Here is an 18,536-nt window from a genome sequence, read left to right as displayed (position 1 = left end):
GTGCATTATGAAAAATGATTAAAATAATCAAATCAATAATCAATTGATTAATAAAAATAGATAGCGGCAACATTGTCATTTGAGAAATTTCAAAATGAAATCATCAAACACATAATCGTTAAATCGAATGGAATCGGAATGGTTTTTTATTTATAAATGTTTCAATTTTTCTTTTTTCTCCAAACACAATATCATATATATGAATGAGTGAATGTTACATAAAGAGAGAGAGAGAAAAAAAAAGAGAAATGAGATAGAATAATGATTGCAACATGAGTGATAAATTGATTGATTGATTGTTGGATGATTGTGTCCACAATACGAAAGATATGTTTGCGTATGAGGAAACTGTGTGTGTGTGTGTGTAATGTATGATGCCATATACGACTACACGTTATTATTTAGATAATTTCTTGTGGAACAACAACACAACTAGAATGTGAACAAAATTACAGATATCTTATTCGATCGAATAGAATAGAATATAGAATGTAAATGGAATTATATCAAATTATAAAAATAATAAGAATCGTAATGGTGAACAAAAAAAAAGGATCAACGAATAACGAATATCATCAAGTTGACAGATTTTCCGATACGAATTCTGCTAATTATTATTATTATTATTATTCTCTTTACGAATTTCGATTGTTTGTGTGTGTGGGTGGATGTGTTGGGAAGTTGATATCATAATGATGATTGATTCAAGAGGAGAAAAAAAATAGACAATGAATAACAATAATAAACAAGAACAACAATATATGAAGAAGAAAGACGGTTGTCATTTCAAAATCATTGGCTATGTTCGATTGTGGCCTGTTTTTTTTTGTAGAAAAATAATCAATCTCTTCTTCTTACGATCAACGATAATAATGGCAATGATACAAATATGGGTGAGATGGACACAAGAATGATTGTGATTGTTTCTATTTATGATGATGAATGATGCGATGATCATGATGATAATAATAATAATAACAGCAACAACAACAAAAAATCAATCTGTCAAAATGTAAAATTCTTTCTCTTCATTTCACTATTAAATTGTAGTAGTAATTGTTACGAATGATTATTTTATGCGGACAAATTTCCAAGGTTCATATTTATAGGTGTGTGTGTTTTTTTTTGTTTGAATTTTCAATCACCATTATTTCCAAATTAGCCAAATTTATCGATAACGAATCAATAACTCATGTTCATAGAAAAATAATTTCTTTCTCTTGTGTTGGCGGCAATAATTCTTGATGATCACATTAGCAAAATGATATATCGATTAGCCAATTCGTTTCTTTATTAATTTTTTTCTGATTTGAGATGTATAAAAATATTGCTCAATATGGCTCATTTACTAACAACAACGAATAACAATGTAAAGAATGTCAAATGTCATCATCCATTCTTTCCAATTGTCAAGTCAAAAAAGTAATCGTAATAACAACAATGATGAAATGAGTGTCTAAACGAAACCCCAACATTCAATCGATTTGACGACAAAATCTTCTTCTGAAGACAATGTTCGATTGCCAAATGTTTTACATGGATGTGAACTGCCATGATAGAGATCACCATCAAGCCATAGACCAAAATTTCCCCTTGGAAAAAAAATGAAAAATGTTAAATTCAAATAAAACACGCATGCATGCACTAAATCAACATACTCTCCGGCACCAATCGAAATACTATCAATATTTCCTTTGATGAAGAATATATTCTCACCAGTCCATGGAAAACATTCGAATGTTGGATAGAATGTGAAAAGAAAAGTTTCGCCTGTGCCATAAAAATGATCGCTTATCTTCAATGAATGTGACAATAATGCACCGAATTTCTGAACAAAGATCAAAATCAATATACCAGATAACAACAGCAAACAAACAAACTTACGGCACCGTTGGTATCCTCAATGATCAACAAAACGGGTGAATCAAAGTGTTTCATATCACGATATAATGTATTCAAACTGAAACCATGTTGCGACGTGGAATAGATCAATGTCCATGCATAACCTTCAGCACGGGCCGGTAAGTGTTTCATCAGCTAAATAACAAAAAAATACACAATCAAAAAGACGTTCAGAACAAACGAAACTTACATTTTGTATTATGTCAACATCTAACATTTCTGTCGTGCCAATCAATTCGGGCAATATTGGTTCATTGGACAATTCAAGATGATAACGTTCGGCAAAACTATGTTCTTCTGATGAATTCGAAACCTTTAACAAGTAGCAAACAGTTAATCAATAATGAATTCAAATAGAAAAATACTCACATTCCATTCAGTAGAGAAATGATCTTCGACAAGTTTAAGAAAATGTAATGGACTTCGACGCCAGAAACGTTGTCGATTTGTGGATGCCATATCCAATGATTTGGATGGATCATCCAATGATGATTTACTATCGCCAATTAATTCAGTCGAATTCGATGATATCCGCTGATAGGATCGTCGTCGTGAATTACTCAATGCTGAAGCAGTATCGGGCATTTGTTGGCCATCATCATCATCGTCAATATCATATTCATCATCGGTGTTGATGGGCTCAAGGCCACGATGTTCACAACCACTGATATCATCCACATCACCATAGATTTCTGGAGCCCATTTCTTGAAAAAATGATATAAATTGCTTGCTTTATCTTTCGGTACACTGAACCAATATTCACGTTCATATCTATTTTTACCTATTATCAATAAATCAATCACAATTAATCATAGAGAAAATTTCGATAATTCAATCAAAACTCTTACCGAATGATGAAGTGGGTGAAAATCGTTGCATACTACGTTTTGCATTATTCTTTTTATATTTTCCCATACGAATACACAGATATAATGGGGCATCCTTATTTACCCTTGCCGGCCTTGGTATCAATTCTAAAAACAAATGTCATCATCAACTGTACATAACACAATACACAGAAATGCAAAGACTTACTGTCGAAATTTTCAAACGCATCAATCTTTGTAGTGACCATATTGCAATAGCCAACTGGTTTGATCGATGTATCCGATGGCTGATCACTAGCATTAGTTTCCATAAGATGTTCATGAAGATTAATATCACTTTTCGAACCAGTCGTTGCCAATGCTCCTTTTGCATCACGCACTAGACCGCTGGAGAAATCCATTAAATTTTTCGGTGTAGACAACACCTTGTTGAATCCTGTTTTTGTCACATTCATTGTCGTTGTCAGGCCAGATTTGGTTGCATTCAAACCGGTACTGATACCGGATTGAGTGGCATTGATTCCTTTACTGATTCCCGTTTTGGTCGCATTGAAACCGGATTTAGTTGCATTGATCCCTGAGCTAATACCGGATTTGGTAAAATTTCCAATAGCATCCACAGGATTTGATAATCGTTTTAGCATTTGGCCACGACGATTCTCACCTGCAGCTGACAGCCGATTTGGATGTCTCAATACCACTGGATCGGAACATGTCTCTTCAGCCGATATAGCCGTCTGTAATGCTTTGTGTTCGATTGTGTCGACAGAATTCTGATGATTATTATTTGATGGCTGCAGTGGTGCTGAATGTCGCTCTGCTAATGTCATTTTAGCCATTTGTGTGGCCAATGGTTTTCTGGCCAATTTTGACTGATTTTCGGTTCCACTAGATGATTGTGATCCACTACCGACACCAACAACAAGATCTGCATCATCCATAGATGTCATCATCAAATCAAGGCTGGAATTTACATCGATCGACGTATTCAGATTGGTCGTCGTCTCAGTCGATTGTTGGTCATCATCATGGAAATCGACACTATTTTCAATCTCAATTGAAACTCGATTCATACTGCTCACATCTTCATCACCAATCTGCACATCAGTTGATAATGATGATTGTTTTGCTGATTGTTCATTCGCGTCGACAGACGAGCATGTTGATGGTGGTTGTTGCGGTTGTCGATCGGGATCATTGTCAACAATTTCACCATTACTTTTTTGTAAATGTTCGACGGTATCTTTGAATTCTTCTTCATCTTTTGATTGTTGTTGTTGTTGTTCTGAATCCGATTTCTCTTCACTCACCTTACCGATGGTATCGAAACCAGTTTTAGCATTTTTAGCATAAACATTTTTGAGATTTTCTTCAACAATACCACTGTTATCTTCATCGCTGGCATAATACACCGATGGTTTCGGCACGGATGGCACTGCTTCAGGTGCATGTTTGACACGCATATGAGCAATATCCGAATACAGTGCAGTTTTCAATACCAACTCAATCGGTACGGTCACATTATACACTTCTGAGCCATGTTCCACGACTAATGGATCGGAAACGTTGGAATCAAACATTAATGCATTAGGAGTGACGAGCAACACACCACCTACAACACCTTGTCCATCGGTTATATAGCGGACATTTATTTTCAGGAAACGTTCCAAACATTCACGATCAGCCGGATCGATTGTCGCCGTTGCAGTTGGTTGTTGCTGTGATTTGGACGATAATAACATTGATTCTAATTGTTGTGAAACACCAAACACTGGCTGATTGGTTGATTGATTACCAGTAATGACAACTGGTTCAGAACTTGTATGCATCAAAGGGTAATGTATGATTATTGATGAATTATTCGGTTTATTTGATTCATTGTTGTCGCCAGTAAAAACACAATCCGTTGAACCAGTATTATCGTTTTGCTGTGATGATGATGATGATGATAGCGTACACCTTTCAGCATGGCCAGGTAATGCAGAAGCAATTGAATGTTGGTGCTGTTGATTATCACTTAATGCTGTTTTGTTACTCAATTGTTGTCGGGATGGCGATTGTGATTTCGGATCATTCGGTGTGTTTGGTGGAACACCAATTTCCGAGCTTTGTCGTACCAATAAACTACTACCATCGGTGACAATATCAGCTGATAAGCTTGATACATGATTAGATTTTGGAACATATAATACCTACACACACATACACACACGATAGTGATTAGATTAATATCAATGATTTTCAGATATAATGAATGAGACATACCTGTCCAGGAAAAATAAAGTGTCCTGAACGGCGATTGATACGGGCCAACTCTGATGGTGTTGTTTGAAAACGTGCGGCTACCGATGTAATTGTATCATTGGCTGCAACCTAATAGTGATCGATTGATTGATTGAATTAATGTTGAAATGTGTTAATAAAAACAAATGTACAAACTCACCACATATTCAATCGTGCCTTGTGGTTGTGTCAATGAACGAGATAGTGGCATTTTCTGCTTATTTTGTTGTTGACTATTATTGCTGCTATTCTCTTCAATGATGGTTTCAATACATTCGTTCTGTTGATTCGTCTTCGCCGTCGTCGTCGATGATGTTGATGATGATTGTTTATTATTATTATTGGTGGTGGTTGTTGTTGTTGTTGTTGATATAACAGAATCACACTGTTTGTTGTCATTGCTCATTTGGTCTTCATATATAATTATCATTCAACTGTATTGGCCAAAATATTTGTTGTTGACACACACAATCTTTTCAATTCACTACTATCAAAACCAATTCTTATTTCATTATTCAAAAACAAAACAAACAAACATAGATGGATGGATAGATAGCTGGATTCAGATTGGCTAATGAATGATGATCTGAATGAAACGATGAAAGAGAAAAAAAAAGAAAAACAATCTAGTTTAGTATAATGATATTATTAATGACTCTGTGTGTGTTTGATCATCACAAACAAACTAATAACAGCAGCAGCAGCAACAACAACAATAGTAATGATAATAAATGATTAAAAACATTGAAAAAAATAACAACAACAACAACAACAACAAAAAAGCGAAACCAAACAGAGCAGAACTCAGATGGTGAAGACAAAAACAAAACAAAATAAAACCAAAAAAAAAAATTCTTTTTGCTTCAAAATCCAAAAGAATCACCAAAAAAAAACTGTCTTGAATCAATGAATAGATATTGCTATGGACAGAATAATCACTGATATAGATATTGTTGTGTTATTGCTCACATTAGTTGCAACAGAAACGCAAAGAGAGAATGGAATATAGAAATTAATGACAATCATCATTTCTCAATGAATGAATTAATGAATATAGGAACCAAACTAAATATGAAAACGACAATGATTGATTATATATCTCATCACCACAAACAAACAGAATCATAGAGTTTTCTACAATATAACACACACACACAGAGTAAGCAATGAATGACCAACAAAGTTCTCATCATCATCATCATATCGATCCATACAATTATCAAAATAAAAATTCAGTTAGTCATCAATATTTTCAATCAAACACTAACGTTCATTGATCAGAATACAACAACAAAAAATCACAATAGCAGCCAAAATTTAAATTTTGACAGTGAAGCCAACAGTCAGGCAGCAAAAAAAAAACTAAATGATGAAATTCAAAAAAAAAAAATTTAACCAAATAATAAAACTTAACCAACAATTAGCTCGAATATGAATCGATCAACACCAAAAAAAAAACGATGATCTGGATCGAATAAAATAGATGAGATATATATATATTGATGATGGCATTATTCGTTTCATTTTATTTATGGTCCAAATCATTTCCAAAAAAAAAACACAATGACAAAAAAAACGGACAATGCAACATTCAGTGCTTTAGGGCGTAAAAATTTTATTGTTGTCTAATATAAATCGATAAAAAAAAGCAAAAAAAAAACCGAGAAAACAAAACCACCATTACCATCCGGGCATTTATTATAAACACAACAACAAATCCGCCGATGAATCAATTTTCGCTTCTCTCTCTTTCTCTGTCTTTCTATTACGGATGAGAAATTTTTCAGCCAGAAATGATTAAAATTGATTGTCAGATTCAATGACACGACACGTTCCACACAAACACAGAATAACAGAAAAAGTTGAAAATAAATATATTTTGTAGGCGTCACACAATCACATGGATTCCACATTCAAACAGGAAATGAGAATGTCCATCATGACAATATAATCACAGCAACACCCACTTAATGGCTTATAAAAAATTATTTTCTCACAAGACAAATTGATAAAATAATTCACAATAAAAACAGAATAGAAACAAGAATCGAATGAATAATACGAACCGATTAACAATGGAAAAAAAACAATAACCTCTAGGTCTTGGTCGTTCACAACAAAAAAAAATTTTATTTTTCTGTAGTTTTTGATCGTTTTGAACCCGAAAAAAAATTCAAGAATTTAACTCATCATCATCACAACAACAAAAAAGTTTCTGTTGTGTTCTGCACGTTTGTCATCTCTATATGTGAAACAAGAATATAATAATGTTTCGTTGTGGTGTAAGGTTGAATCCAATATTTGAATCACACAATATTATTCAAGCCGACGCTCATGATCAATCGAGAGAGAGAGTATATGATATTATCACATTCTACAATGAATTCAGCAAGGCGTTACATTTTAAATGTTACCAAAAAAAAAAATAAAATAAAAACACTATTTGGTTTGCTGCTACTCTCCACTACATTTTGTTCCAATGAATTCATTGGATCAATTTCTCAAAGAATGTTACCATTTCATATCTATATATAGAAAACGACAACAACAACAACAAGAACAAACATTGAACATGAAACATAAACATGTTATATAAGGAATAAGCATAAGCAGCGCAGAGATTGAATAAAAATACTCAATAGGTCGATTCTAGAGACAATGTCAATGTCGAATTGAGGATCCTTTTCCAAAAAAAAAAAATAAAAATAAAAATCGGATAAAACGTACAGTTACTGACCCCCAAAGATCGAATGATCTAATCCAAAAAAAAAATCTCTATTACAAGACAAAATATTGATTCAATTTTTTTTTTCAAAACCAAAATGAAAATAAAGAATTTCATCATTATTATTTTATTTTTCTAACCAATCTATACACAATTAAACTGTTTAGATTTTAGATTTCTATTCATCATATCATATATATTATTATCATTATGATGATTGTTACACATTGAGCTGCAAAATATTTTTATATAACATAAACATTTATCTAGCCTTCCATGTGTTTGTGTGTGTGTGTGTGTGTGTGTATCAAAGAGTGTTCAGTTATATATCTATATATATTGTTATTATTGTTCATTCATTCGATAAGACGACAAAAAAAAATTGAACCAATGTGAAATTTGCAAGGTTGAACATATATATATATAATGGTCCAGTAAACTATTCTTTGACTATATATTGAACACACACACAAACACAGTGGTGTGCACAAACATCTTGGATCAAATACAGGTAGTAGATGTGTAGATTGCAATGAAAAAGATTGTAATTTTATATAATTCTATATAGACACACACACACACACATCTTCAATAGCATCCAAAACAAAACAAAAACAAAAAAAAAAATTGATCGACTATACACACATTCTTCTATTCACAATGGTTGCATTGTTTATCAATAAAGTGAAAGATATTCAATAAATGATTGTCTCAGTCTTTACATACAAAATATAAAACACTGATAGAAATAGAAAGAATATATTATAATATGAAAATAACAAACAAAATTGTCTAACATGGATTTTTCAACTCGATTAGGAATTCAAATTGAAACATGTAACATCAATCGATAGATGTTATCATATCTGTCAAAAAAAATGATCAATTAGTGATTGCCAGAATAATAGTAACAATAGTAATTGAGAGAAATAGGCAATGTTCACATGACAAAAAAAACAAACAAACAAACACACAATTTCCACAACAATGAGAATGAAAAGGAAAAAAATGACAGTTTACAGCCGGACAGAAAAAAAAATAATGGTGAAAAATTGAGATCGGGCCATTTTGAGGTTTTCTTTCTCACTACTTTCATTCATTCATTCGTTCATTCATCAGTTTCTATAATCATGAATAATATGGCTGCTGTCTAATCTAATTGAATGTGAACAATGGCCATTACATTAAATGTTGTTATACAATGTGTACATACTATTACGGGTAAAAAAAAACCTCAAATTTGGTGTAAAGAAAAATTGGCCAAATAATTTTTGTTGACTTTATGTGATAACGAGAAAAAAAACAACAACAACAACAACACAAACCATTCAAATACAAATGAATCGGATGAATGCACAAACAACAAAAACAAAAACAACAAAAACAACAACAACAACATTACAGAATCTAAATCATACCTTTAATCAGCCACTTGAAAAAATTGGATCTAAATTTGTCATCATTTATTTTTTTTTCTCATAGTCAACACTTATCATCAATAACCGATTCATGTGAATTAAGGTCATCAATCAAACAAATAAAAAAAAGTAAGAAAAGAAAAGGAGAAAAAAAATCGATATTGAAAACATTTATTCCATTCATTCATTCGTTCATCGATTTTCTCATCAATTTTCAGTTTAAATACAGTATCAATAAAGATTGGAAATAATACTATTGAAGATATATATATCTATTTATAGAATGTGGCCATGGCCATTCTATTCACTTGGATTCTTCAGATGTGTACCATCCATCCAACACAACACACATACTCAGCATTTATATTTATATTTCATTGGATAATTATTGTTTGATTCTATTATTAAAAAAGTAACGTTTAATGTGAATATTATTAAATACTTTTTATATTATATACACATTTATTCCATCATCTTAGAAAAAGGGTAATTCATAATTCAAGAACAAACAAAACAAAACAAGAAAAAAATCCGATATAAGCCATGGATAGATTGCATATTTTTTTATTTTTTGCTAGCCTAGGGTATGATTTTTCTTTTACACTGTACACAAGTACTACTGCTACACTTTATACTATTAGAAACACTTGTCAAATTGTCAACATCATTCAAGAACATTTATAGTATAAATGCCTGTATAGTTTTCATTCAATACACACACACTTGACACTTTTCAGGATCATCACTCTTTTCATTCAGGTACTAGGATCGGTTTTTATTTCGTTTTATATTATTATTATTATTAAAATTATGATTATTATTTGGCAAATGTACCTTTTTCATATTTTTCAATTTATGATGAAAATTTCAGGTTCAAATATAGAATTGAACAAAAAAAAATGAAGAAAGAGAGTGATAATAATGACAAATGCATGTTGTGTGGAAGAAAAAAAAAATAAAACATCTTTCTTTCTACACCACCAATAATACACCATTGAACAGTTATTTTTAGCACTGTGTATATATGACATACATTTGACGATTCTATCATACAAATGGTGTTGGCGCGTATGCGTCACCAAGTTTAGCAAAGTCAACACACACACACACATTGATTCTATGAATATCGGTATATACTCTAATACAACAGAATCATCATCGGTTTCCATATTCAAAATACAAAAAAGTAAAACGAAAATTGAGGCAAAAATCAAACAATGACAATTCTTTTATTTGTTTACTTTGACAGTAATCATCATCAGATATATAATAATATTGAATTGCAAAGTTTTTCATTTCCAGTCTTAAATCTATAGATAGACACAAACACAGTACCACAGGTCAATCAAATCATGACAATTTTCAAAGTCAAAGTTGATCACCAAAATTTGCAATGAAAATGACTTGCAATGACGATGATTTTGACATTACTCATATAGCAGAAAAAAGCAGCAGCAGCAGCCGGATGAAAAAAAATGATTTTTGATTCAAATCTAAATATTTGAATAATAATAATAATAATAAAATAAAATGAAATGAAAAATGAAAAAAATAAACAGAAAGAAAGATGACAAAAATCCGGACCAAATTCCATGAAAAGAAAAATTGGCCAACCCAAATACGGAAACGAATCATTAGCTTACTGGCATAGTAAAACCAATGACAAAAACAACCAACCAACTAACCAACCAACCGACAGGAGCAAACAAATTGAGAATTGTGAACATGATGAATGAATGTTTGTAAATTGAAAACAAATGGAATTTAATGAAATCTTTAAACACTTTTGCCTTGTTAGTCAATGCCACATTACATATATATGATGACAAAAGCCAGGACAGCACATTATCACTTAAATGGCCAGAAAAAAAAACAAAACTGATTTCATTCAAATGGCAATATTGATCGTGTTTAGTTGTGCAAATTCAAAACAATCAAAGAGTCAACAAGAAAACAAAATTGTTAAAACATTCAAGCAAAAAAAAAAAAAAAAAACAAATCGGCAATGCTTTCAAACATAACAAACAGAACGAGAAAACAAAAAAAACGATCATCAGCAATTGAAGCAAATGAAAAAAAACCAAAATTCATCCATGCATCGTAAACTTTCAATGTTCCACATAATGTTTTTGCATGGATCAAACATTGAATAGGAGGAGGCAGAAGCTTAGGAAAACCTAACACAAAAAGCAATTACATTTTGGAAAATAGGCCAAATATAAAACAATAATATATATATATATCTATCCATCCACCCACGCAGTAAAGAAAGAAAAAAAAAGTCCTTAACCACGGGCCCAAAGTTTTTTAGTTTGACTTGTCTCTTGTGGTTGTTGTTGTTGTTGTTGTTTATGTCGATTCCCAATTGTGTTATTTTGCTTACTACTTTAGTTCCATGAATTCATGAAAGGATGAATTGAAAACGATTCGTTAAATCTCATCATCATTTTTTTTGTACTTTTTTTAAATTGATGTGTGTAACCGAATCAAACATCATCGAATATATACGCGACTATACTATTACAATTCAATCATCAATTCATTCACATTGTAAGTGAACATAGAAAAGTATTTACCACTTTTGATCGATTGATCGGACGACTATCAGCAACATCATCATCATACATTTAGATTGAGAAAACTACCACTTATTCAATGGACACGCCTATTCAATGTTGTTGTTGTTGAAATGAAGCATCAGAATAAAAAAAGTTTTATTATTCTCATTGAAACCATCAAAATCATCATCATATGATGATGATGAGCAGAAAAGAACAAAAGATATTTTTCCGGTTCAATTCTTTTCCATTTTTTTGCATTTTATTTTTCACTGGGGACGGGTCACAAGCTTGTTTTCATTCATTCATTCATTGCATCGAGAACAAGAAGAAGAACCAAAATTAAATTAGATTAACTAATTAACAACCAAAAAAAAAACCGATTGTAAGACAAGTTTTCAATTTAAAAACATTGCTCATTGTCATGTGTGTGTGTGTGTGTCAGAAAAAAGAAATGCTAAATTTTCATCTGGAAAAAAAATTGGAAAATGAACAAAAGTTTTTCAATTGCTGAATATATGAACATCATCATCATGATGAATTGAAAACTTTTTTTTTGTTCCTATAGGAAAATAAAGTGAAAATCGATAACTATGCAAAAAAAAAAATAAAAAATTTCATTTAAAAATTGTCAGATTTTTTTTTATAATTAAAAAGAATGAAAAAAAAACACATTTTAATTAATGATGATGAGAATGACAAAATTAATTAATTCAATTATTACAATTCTAATGGTAATTATTCAATCATAAAATGTATGATGATGATGATTATGAACATCAAATATCAAATGATGAACATTGCATGTTATGTAATTCAATACTATCAGACACTATGAATATCCACCATACACACACACACACACACACACACAGAGAGAGAGGTGTCATCATTATTATGGGCCGTTATGCAAATCAGTTATTTTTGAAAACACCCAAAAAATAAAAAAAAAACACCAAGAAAACCGGATAACCAACGAAACAACAAGGACAATGACAAAGTTGTTGTTGTTGTTTTTAGAAACTTTTTCAACATTATTCTGAATATAAAAAAAATAAAAAATGAAAATCTGTGCTTCCATATATCAATTTGTTGTTGTTGTTTAGTAAACAAAACGAAAAAAAGTAAAAAAAAAGTTTCAAACTCCAAAAAAATTCAGTTTGCATGCTCATCATTATTATCATTAAAAGTTCGGTAGCCGAATGAAGAAACAAAAAAAAATGGTTTCTGGTTCGACGCCTCTATTCAATTCAAGTATGTGTAACTAATCTTTTCTCAAACAGATTTACACACACACACACACACACACAGAAAAAAACAGGACAATGGGCATCATAAAAAGTTTCTACAACAAATTATTATAAACAACAACAACAACAACAACAAAAAATGGACAAAAAAATTTTTTTTTTCATAGAATTAAAATCTAAATTCTGGTGATCAAGTCACGTCATTGAAAAAAAGGTTAAAATAGAATAAAAGCTTTAAACATCAAGTTGATGATCAAGATGTGATTGCAATTTATAATTACATTTCATTTCATTCCATTTTCTCACTTGGATATAACAATATAATAAGGACGTCAATTTTGTTATACAATGACATTAATAGTGATGGAAGAGAATATATATAGAAATGAAAAACAAACACATGATTTTTTTTTTTTTTGATTGTATTGAAACACTTTTCTAGAATTCTTAAAATACAATATATTTATAAATAAATCAGACAGATAACTCTTGCTTTTTTTGTTTGTTTGTTTGTTTGTTAATTCTCATCAACAAAATATATTTGAAAAAAACTGTGGTTATCAAACAACAACAACAACAACAAAAGGCAGCTAAACTAAAACTCTGGAACCCAAATATAGAGATTGTTGATATTGTAACGAATCTCATGATGATGATGATGATGATGGAATATTGTTTTCCAAAGTGCACTAATCATGTTACCAGCACATTTATGTATTGACAATTTCTTTTTCATTTTTCATGTATCACTCCATCACTCTCTCCATATTTATCGTGACAAAACAAAACAAAAAAACGAAATAGGAGATTCTCGGGGAAATGGACCAAACGTTTCCAAACAAAAAAAAAATTGATTGGAGAAACAGAAAAAAAAAATCTGGGCCATCGTCATTATTTTTATGGGCCTTTATCATCATCATCATCATCATCAAATGCATATAGATGGAATATTTGGTTGCATGTATGCACACACACACACATATCTTATCCACACTTAGGCACAAGAAAAACAAAACAAATGTTATAAGCAGCAGCAAGTCAAACACAGAATAAAACAATTTGAAAGAGAAAACCCCAAAAAATGGACCATCAAAACCAACATCTGTATTGAATCAAATTATTAAATTTTTCAGAATAAAAAAAAACATCTCTATTCGCAATGTTGTAATTTATTATTGAACCAGGTGAGAAACAATCCTTTTCTGGCTACAAAAAAAAAATGGATACAACAATGATGACACCTGTCAAATCAAATCAAATCTTTTGGATATAGCCATCATGTAGAATCAGAAATAAAATGTTAATATATAATATATATATGGAATCGAACAACAAACAGTGAACCATTTTTTATAGAATTTCGTTCGAAATTATGTGGCTGCATTTGAATACACAAATATATATAGAGTGAAATGGAATGGATAGACTCTCTTTCATGTATTGTTATGCAAATTGTTTTCATTTTTTTTTTAACATGGATGCAAATTCATATTCAAAATTCGTGACAGTCAACTATTTTGAAATTTAAATTATTTTTTTTTTCTTCTATCCCAATTCAACCATTAACCAATCACAAACAACAAACAAATAGCAAATATCAATTTGATTTTGACAACACGACCGCTGGATTTATTCATTCTTTTTTTTCTCTCTCTTACTATGCCGATAAAAAGAATAAAAAAAAATGGTAATAAAATCTGAATATATAAAAAAAAGTATGTTCCATGTTGGCAAATTTTTTCCATTATAACATCAAAAACACACAATATACACACATACATCAACCAACTTTTTCTTTTTCTCTCTCTTTGTATATGTGTCAAAACATTGACATTGGAATTGTTAAATTGGATAGAGCTCCATCTTCTGTGAATCATTTCATTCTTTTTTCAATTCAATTTTCAATCAATGCATGGATTTTAATAAATGCAAAAAAAAACAAAAACAAAAAAAATCCAAGGTCATCATGTATATCGATTGATATATATGGAACGATGAAACAAAGAAACAAAAAACCGATTTATCCAACCAAATAGCAATAGTCAATATTACAACAATAAATACCCTAAAGAATTTGGGATCATCATCATCAAGATTATTGTTGTATACTGATCAATATACAATTTTGAAATTAGAACGACAAAGTGAAAAATTTTCATCATTCATCATCATCATAATATTATATATTGTCAAATACATTTTCATTTTTTTAAGATGAAATTCTGATCACGATCATTACATTATTTTTATCATTGTTGTTGTTGTTGTTTTGAAACAACAACGAAAAAAAAAACAAAAACAAAAACAAAAACACGTAAACAATAAACATTGGCAGATTTATTCATTATTAATGAACATCATTATATAAGAATTATCATTCAATTCACAATATAAATTGATACTTTTACTACTTGTGTTTTGTTTTGTTTGTTGAAAACATTGTGTGTATACAACAAATCAATCTAATAAACACATGTATATGGAACAACAACAACAACAAAAAACAAAATCGATATATAAGATCATCATATCCACACACACACACAACAATAATGTTGAATGACCATCATCAATTTTTTTCTGCCATGGTCAGCAGAAAAAAAACAAGGCCATTCAAATTGAAACTGTGTAGTGAGTGTATATATGTGTGATATAACGATCCGGATTTTGATGAGCAAAAAAAAAAAAAAATTACAGAATGGATAACAAACCAAACGAAACAATCCATTGATGATAATAAATGTAGCAATCAAATAAAACACCTCCCATCATCATCATTGATACATCGATAGAATGAAAAAACATAAAAACAACTAAAAACAGAGTGCAATGAATAAAAAAAAAAAAAATACTGAAATCAATTTCCGATTCGCGTCATCGATCCGGAACGAACTATATGTGTAGTAACAACAACAACAAAAAACGCGAAAATTTATAGGAAAAAAAATTTCTATATTCTAAGACAATTATATATTTGATGATGATAAAAACATTTTTCACACATTTCAAACCATATACACGCCCGGTATATTTTATGGAATAAATTCCTTGGGCGAACAACAACAACAACAACAAAACAAAACAATAGAACAGAACACGCCATCAAATCAAAAAACATTATAGACTTGAGTCGATTCGAGTCAAATACACAAATATAGCATAGATGATGATGGTAGTGATCAAATGATTTATGGATTCACTCACTCCTATATATAAATATAAATGTCGGTTTCTCAGTTTCTTATTCATTATCGCCCACACTGTCTGGTTATTTTTCTATGCATTTTATTTTTATTTTTTTATTTTTGATTCATTACCATCGACAGAACAGAACTTATCGACATGCTTATCATCCATCACGGTGGTATACCCAATAGGCATTATTTTTATTATTATTTATTCTCAAAAAGTTTTACTTGATGGTTGTAACCATAAATGAAAACTTTCAGGTGTTGTTCACACAGTATATTTATTGATTATAAATTTACTAAAATATATCCAGATGGACAAACAAACAAATTGTTTCGATATATATAATATTATTATTCAGCTCAATTATTCTAACATTATCAATTGGTAAAAATTAATAATTAAATATCAGAAACCTACCTGATATTTCGTTGTGGTGATCGATTCGATTGCAAATCATCAATTAATAATAAATGAGGATGTTATTTTTATATCAAATCAAACAAACAATCAGAGATTGTATGACGCAAAAACGATAAAACAATGTTTTAATAGTGTAAAATGATGATTGAAATCGTCAAAAAAAAAAGAAAAAGCAAAAATGACATACACACAATACAATCGAATTTTTTTTGCAAAACAATTTAGATGACATAAACCAAAGTGCATTGTTTATGACCAATATTTTTTGGACAATGAATTTGTAAAATCATTAAAGTTTCAAATTAGAAATTTCCAGAATATTCACTCAATTCTAAATGAACAAAGAGAGATTTAAAGGATAACAATTTGTTGTTGTTGTTGTTGTGATGCAAACATGTTCTCATTCCAAGATCCATTCATAGAGAATGTATATTTTGTTACGATTCACAATGATTTTATTTAGGCATGTGACTGTGTTTATATACAAGAGAATATGACTCGTCCATAAAGGACGTATGCTTAGACATTTTCATGCAACACACCCTTCTGGCTAAGCATACGTGATGTAAATACATTAAGTTTGATATGTTTTAAAGGTTTGGTTAAAGCATCGGCCAATTGATCAGATGATGGCACTCTTGCTATAGAGACTAGATTATCAGCATTCATTTTGGAGACTAACAGCTTTTGATCGTAAGCAAAGTATCTCGACTTTTTGAATGCATTGTTGTCCATGATTGATACTGCCGCACTATTGTCCACATGAAGTTTAACTGATGAATTGATGCCAAACTCCTGAAGCAGTTGTCTAATTGGTTCGGCGTTCTTCCATCCTTCCAGTGCAGCTGTTAATTCAGCCTCGCATGTTGAATGCGGCAACCTCGATTGTTTTTTCGATGACCAGTTGATAAGCGATTTGTCCACGAGTGTGACGGATCCACTGGTTGCATTAGAGCTGCTGTCGGAACGAAAACTGGCATCGGTGTACACATTTATAATCCATTCGTTGACAGGCAATAATTTCAATTGTTGGTGTTTGGTTCCTTTTAAATACCGTAGAACACGTTTACAAGCTGTCCACAGTTTGTCAGATGGTTTATCGGCAAAACGACCAAGATACGATACACACAAAGCAATATCCGGTCTGGATCTGCACGCAATATAATTTAACGATCCGAGAATTTCTTTGATCGGATACTTGTCGTCGATGGGACAATTTGTGAAGTCCTCCATATCATCCATTGGCACAATGGTAGGATTGCATTTCGTCATTTCAAAATTCTCAAGAATGCTATCTATATATTTTGTTTGATCGATATAGATTGCATCTTCGTTAACCTCGATGTTGAGACCAAGATACTTTGAGCAATCGGCATAATCATGCACTTCGAATCTTCGTTCAATGGATTGAATTTCAATATTTGTATGGCTTCATCATCATCCTTATTAATATATTGAAGTTTTCGTAAACACAACATAATTAATGAACGAACATATTTGTCTTTATCAACACTTCGTTTACGAAGTTCTTTCAATACTTCAGCAAATGTATTTTCATCCACTTCTTCAAGACTATCAATCGTTTTTCTTAAAAGCGATGCAGAATTACGACGTACAAATACATCATCAGCTTTAAGAAATTTTAGCAGATAATTTCGTATAAATAAATTTACGGTGCCACGAAATAACTTTTGAATCATCATTACATGAATTGGCATAGTTTTCAGAATTAATTCTATTTGCTTTGATGATATATGCATTTCCAGTACGAGGAACAATCATTTTTACAGCTGATTCATCATAATTCAAATTACATTTGTTTTTATCAAGGAAGATACATTCTTTGTCAGTGAAAACTACAATATTTCCTCTATCACACGTAGCAGGAACAGACAAAAGATTTTTATCGAAGGTCGATACTGATTCCACATTTTTAAGCTTCATGAGTGAACCATCGGAC

The 18,536-nt window shown here is 30.8% G+C and overlaps 1 protein-coding gene across 6 annotated transcripts; it reads right to left on the bottom strand.

Moving 5' to 3' along the window:
• Nucleotides 1-118: 118 nt before the first annotated feature.
• Nucleotides 119-18,130, bottom strand: LOC124498284 (oxidation resistance protein 1). Of its 6 annotated transcripts, none has more exons than XM_075729741.1 (10): nucleotides 16,574-18,130; nucleotides 5,174-5,599; nucleotides 4,996-5,103; nucleotides 2,939-4,922; nucleotides 2,746-2,877; nucleotides 2,272-2,684; nucleotides 2,093-2,215; nucleotides 1,885-2,037; nucleotides 1,659-1,828; nucleotides 119-1,592 (listed from the first exon to the last, which is right to left on the bottom strand). In XM_075729741.1, the coding sequence occupies exons 2-10, from the start codon at nucleotides 5,441-5,443 to the stop codon at nucleotides 1,457-1,459; spliced, it is 3,489 nt and encodes a 1,162-aa protein (XP_075585856.1). In that variant the 5' UTR covers nucleotides 5,444-5,599; nucleotides 16,574-18,130; the 3' UTR covers nucleotides 119-1,456. The 6 variants fall into 6 exon arrangements, with proteins under 6 accessions (XP_075585856.1, XP_046917974.2, XP_075585860.1 ...); XM_047062018.2 differs by having other exon boundaries at nucleotides 2,752-2,877; XM_075729745.1 differs by having other exon boundaries at nucleotides 2,752-2,877; nucleotides 16,764-16,963.
• Nucleotides 18,131-18,536: the final 406 nt, after the last annotated feature.

The sequence above is a fragment of the Dermatophagoides farinae genome, chromosome 3 (assembly GCF_024713945.1).
Source record: "Dermatophagoides farinae isolate YC_2012a chromosome 3, ASM2471394v1, whole genome shotgun sequence".
NCBI lineage: Eukaryota > Metazoa > Arthropoda > Arachnida > Sarcoptiformes > Pyroglyphidae > Dermatophagoides > Dermatophagoides farinae.
Note: the sequence above shows the minus strand (reverse complement) of the source record. Positions and strands in the feature narration are given on the sequence as shown.